Genomic DNA, 4,443 nt, shown 5'->3' with positions numbered 1-4,443 from the left:
TCTATCTATATATATATATATATATATATATATATATATATATATATATATATATATATATATATATATATATATATATATATTGTGTTGCAGGTTGTGACCACAGCACGGTCTTTCTTGTTGTTAACCTGATTACGTCTTTTGAGAATTAAATATAACCTGTCGTGCCACCCCCGTGATTGACGATTGATCTGTAGATGTAGAATTAAAAAATAACAACACAAGTTCCAGGTACTACAACATTTATTTGTTTGCACCCATAGCTCTCAAGTCTCACATTGTTGTCATCATCTGGATTGGGGGAAAGTGAATGAATAATCGTGAATGTGATTTTGGGGTTCATCTTCTTCCATGGTTGTCAAGACTTGAGTTCTTGTTTCAGAAATCTTTTCCAAAGGCAACGGAACTGCAAAGGGAAATAGGAAATTGCATTTAAATAAGTGTGCATAGATCATCTATCTATAATTCCAGTAATCTCTGTCTGTCTGTACGTTTGTCTGTGACCGCTGTTTCTCGACAACCACGGGTCCGATATACTTTTAACTTGCCAGGTATATTGCTGGGGACGCGAGGATGTGCCTTTTCAAGGTTTCATATTAATCGGACAATTACTTACCGAGCTATGTCCAAAAAACGATTCAACCAATCAGAGAGCAGCGAACGATCGCGTGTGCCGAACGTGGCGGGCACACTCTGCCTCGGATGGCACATTTGAGAGCGTATTCATTTATTTCACGTTTGCAAACTATGTTGGCGTTAAACTATGTTTTACAACTAATAAAAACGAATTTGCGATTCATTCGCTTTCCTGCGCGTTTGTGCACGCGATGGCGATTTCTTTACCAAACTCCGGAAGCCGTTCGCTTTGGACCAAACCATTGCATGTAAATAGAGGGGGGGGATTGTCACCACTCGCAAGCCGTTCGCTTTGGACCAAACCATTTCATGTAAATAGAGGGGGGGGGATATAATTTTAGATATAGATATAGTACGGGCATGCCCTAGTTAAGAAAAATGACACATCACAGGTAAAAAATGATTATTGACTAAGTGGTTTATAGAACATTTCATTTGTGTTAAGGTTTGATCAGTTTAGCAAATATGATTTTGAGATAAACATGACCATTACACCTTTACGTGACCGGGAATTATATATTAATTGTATATTTTTGTAATTGTAACATGTCGTGTCCTTACAGTTTATTGTTGCAGGATGATGGTGGTGTCGAGTCCGCTTGTTCCGTAACCACCAGTAGACGCACTAGCACTCTTGGAGCTACTTCTCTTCATGGAGCTGCTGCTGTACATGCTTTGCCCCATCATGGCACTTCCACCAGAAGAACCACCTTCCATCAATGCATTAGCTGCACCACTGTAACCACCTCCTGCACTGTAGCTTGCTCCACCGCCTGTACTGTAGCTTGCTCCACCACCTGCACTGTAGCTTGCTCCACCACCTGCACTGTAGCTTGCTCCACCACCTGAGCTGTAGCCTCCAGAAATGGCACCATGTGTTGCTGAACTGGTCCCATAGCCCCCACCAATTGAGGAAGCACCACCAGCAGTTCCACTTCTGACAACAGTAGCGTGAGCAAAGTCATCAGCCATTGCTGTCCTTACCCTGAAATGAACATCAGAGCCCACACTCAGCTGCAAATCCATAATGAGAAACATGAGATAAACAACATACATCCATCTCATCACATAAATATACTCCACAAATTACACACCTGTCAAACAACCACATATTTGGTAATAAGGGTCGAGTTACATCTCCACATCCTATATTTCAATACCATAGACATACATGGTCTCCTGTCCCTCGAGGAGCTTCTTGTACGTCGCAATTTCAGCATCCAGAGCTGTCTTCATGTCCAGCAGCTGTTGATAAGTCACTAGCTGTCTCTGCAGGTCCACCTGGTTTCCCTCGATCTCCTGCTCATACCTGCTGTAGGTGTTCTGGAACTGGACAAGATCAACGCTCTCCCTGTTCTGTAAATCTGTCAGTCTGTCTCCCAGGGTTTGGTACTAGTATGGAGGGACAGGAATATAAAAAAGGAGAAGAAATGGTTATTCTCAATTGTTTCAGAAAGATTATCTTCTCCAAGCCGAGATGTAAAGTTCACAATTGCACAAAATGATTCCTGAGTGAAGAGTCCTCACTGTGGTAAGAAGCCTTTGGTACTCCACATTCAGTGGCTGCAGCTCTTTTTCCAGAGTATTAATCTCCTTGTCCAGAATAGAAATCTGCTCAGTTGTCTGGGTGGAGATTCCTTGGATCTGATCAATCTGCACAGGAGATACAGGTCACGCAGTTAGTCCATTGGGGGCAATGCCAGGATATTGAGAGGAACTGGGATTCGTAATGGTCTCAGATCAAGGGACTTACTTGCATCTTGCAATATATCTCAGCCTCTTGGACATTCTTGGTGACCACTTGTTGGTATTCCTCACGCATCACATTGAGGGCCTCGGTAAGGTTGACGGCCTTCAGGTTATCCACTTCAATCACTGATGTCTGTACTGGTCCAAGTCTGCCAAACTGCTGCTTCAGGTTGTTTATTTCCTGCACAAGAAGAGAGAATGATAATTATTTATTTATGGTCAACACACAATGTCCCACACATTTTGTGAAGTTGATCTCCCTGACATCTTGTGAGGTTAATGATTCTGAACCAGCTTACCTCAATTTGTGTTTTCCTCTGGAAAGTGAGCTCCTCAGTCAAAAACATAAACTTTGAGTCCAGGTCAACACGCATGTCGTTTGCTGCTTCAAGATCCTACAAACAAAGATAAGAAACATTCAGTAATTTTAAAATTCATATCTTTTGAAAACAAATTTATTAATTGTTGAAAGGCTGATCTTGTGTTTTCACAAACCCTCTTCATGTTTGCAATGTCAGTTTCAAGTTGCATTCTCACTCCAAGCTCAAACTCGTACCTGCACAGAAACACCATTGGAATGATCACCATAATCATGAAAGTTAAAATAACCATGACCCGTTTTGTAAAAGCTGAAAAACAACAACCATGTGTCTGCATTCAAAAGGTCTTACTTGGACTTGATCTCATCAGCTGTGGCTCTCAGATGGTCCACGTCGATCTCCAGGCGTACACGTTCCAGCGTCAGGTTGGACACCTCTGTCACCATCTCAGTGACTTGTATCTCCACATTCTCCAGATTGACGGTCGAGTCAGGAGACATTGGTACACCTCCAGTTAGATTCTTCAGGTCTTCCTCCAGTGTCTCATTCTCGATTGTAAGCTGCCTTACTTTATCGACGTAGCTGGCCAAGCGCTGGTTCAATGTGCCCAAGATGTTCTTCACTTCATCTCTGCTCATGAATGAAGGAACCATTCCACCTGCAGGGCCCAGAGTTCCAACCACGCCAGACATACCTGCTGAGGTGATAGCACGGCCTGCAGTGAAAGCTGGACTTGCCATGATACCGGGGCTTACACCCCCAATAAACCCACCAGCACCACCTCCATAACCGATCATTGGCACCCCACCACTAACAAGGCCTCCAGCACCACCTGACGCACCTCCTCCATAGGCAGACATCCCCACAGCACGGCTGGAAATTCCCATACCTCCAAACCCACTGGAAATGCCCATACCTCCAATCCCTGCAGAGCCCACTCTGTAGCTTCCTCCCCCTACTCCAGAGCTTCCTCCCCCCATCGACAGGCCCATGGTTCCCATTCCAAGCCCCATTGCACGACTGCTGCTGGAACCTCCGTAGCCACTGGAGCCGATCATAGCGCTGGATCCTCCGGTTCGGACAGAGCGGTAGCTGACGGATGAGTGAGAGGCCATTGTTGCTTTTTCCTACACCAGATTCTCCGAGGTATTGCTCGACTGCAGATCCCATGGATTGCCTGGTGCTTTTATAGGAGTCTCAACCTCATTGAAATGCATATTTGACAATATATTATGCATGCTAGCCTCAGCTTCCATGCGGTCATGTTTGTTGGAGTTCAATCAAGAAGAAACTTGATTGAAAAGCCATGGGCTTGGATTTGATCCAGTGAGGCTAAAATGCTGTGGATACTCTGACTGTGAGTTAAAGGGAATCTTGAAGGACAATGAATGTGATGAAGAGTTACATCCCATCGATAGGCTTTACAGAGCAACAAATGTTTCCTCTGTTGGAGAATGTGGCAGTAATCAAACTTTATCCAGGTAGCTTGTCAAGCACTGGCTCCATGTGGCCAATATCTTATTCACCTCATCTGGTCATTGGTGAAGGAACAATTCCACCTGCATGACCCACCAGACACATGGTTTTTGTCGGCAGGTAGCAGGAAAGCAAAATCTCGAGGGAAGATACATACAATGTTTTTTGATGGTTTCTGGTCATTTAGCGCCTCCTCATTTAGCAACTGCATGATGACATTGTTTTTTTTGCCATTTTGAAGATACAGTGTTTGACTCTTAAT

General features: G+C 43.9%; 1 protein-coding gene across 1 annotated transcript; it reads right to left on the bottom strand.

Annotated features, from left to right (window-relative positions):
- Positions 1-225: 225 nt before the first annotated feature.
- On the bottom strand, positions 226-3,873 carry LOC137429989 (thread biopolymer filament subunit gamma). Its single transcript, XM_068120423.2, has 8 exons — positions 3,057-3,873; positions 2,881-2,941; positions 2,685-2,780; positions 2,390-2,566; positions 2,164-2,289; positions 1,808-2,028; positions 1,198-1,621; positions 226-406 (listed from the first exon to the last, which is right to left on the bottom strand). The coding sequence occupies exons 1-7, from the start codon at positions 3,818-3,820 to the stop codon at positions 1,201-1,203; spliced, it is 1,866 nt and encodes a 621-aa protein (XP_067976524.2). The 5' UTR covers positions 3,821-3,873; the 3' UTR covers positions 226-406; positions 1,198-1,200.
- Positions 3,874-4,443: the final 570 nt, after the last annotated feature.

This window comes from Myxine glutinosa, chromosome 6 (genome assembly GCF_964187855.1).
Source record: "Myxine glutinosa chromosome 6, kmMyxGlut1.1, whole genome shotgun sequence".
Classification (NCBI taxonomy): Eukaryota; Metazoa; Chordata; class Myxini; order Myxiniformes; family Myxinidae; genus Myxine; species Myxine glutinosa.
Note: the sequence above shows the minus strand (reverse complement) of the source record. Positions and strands in the feature narration are given on the sequence as shown.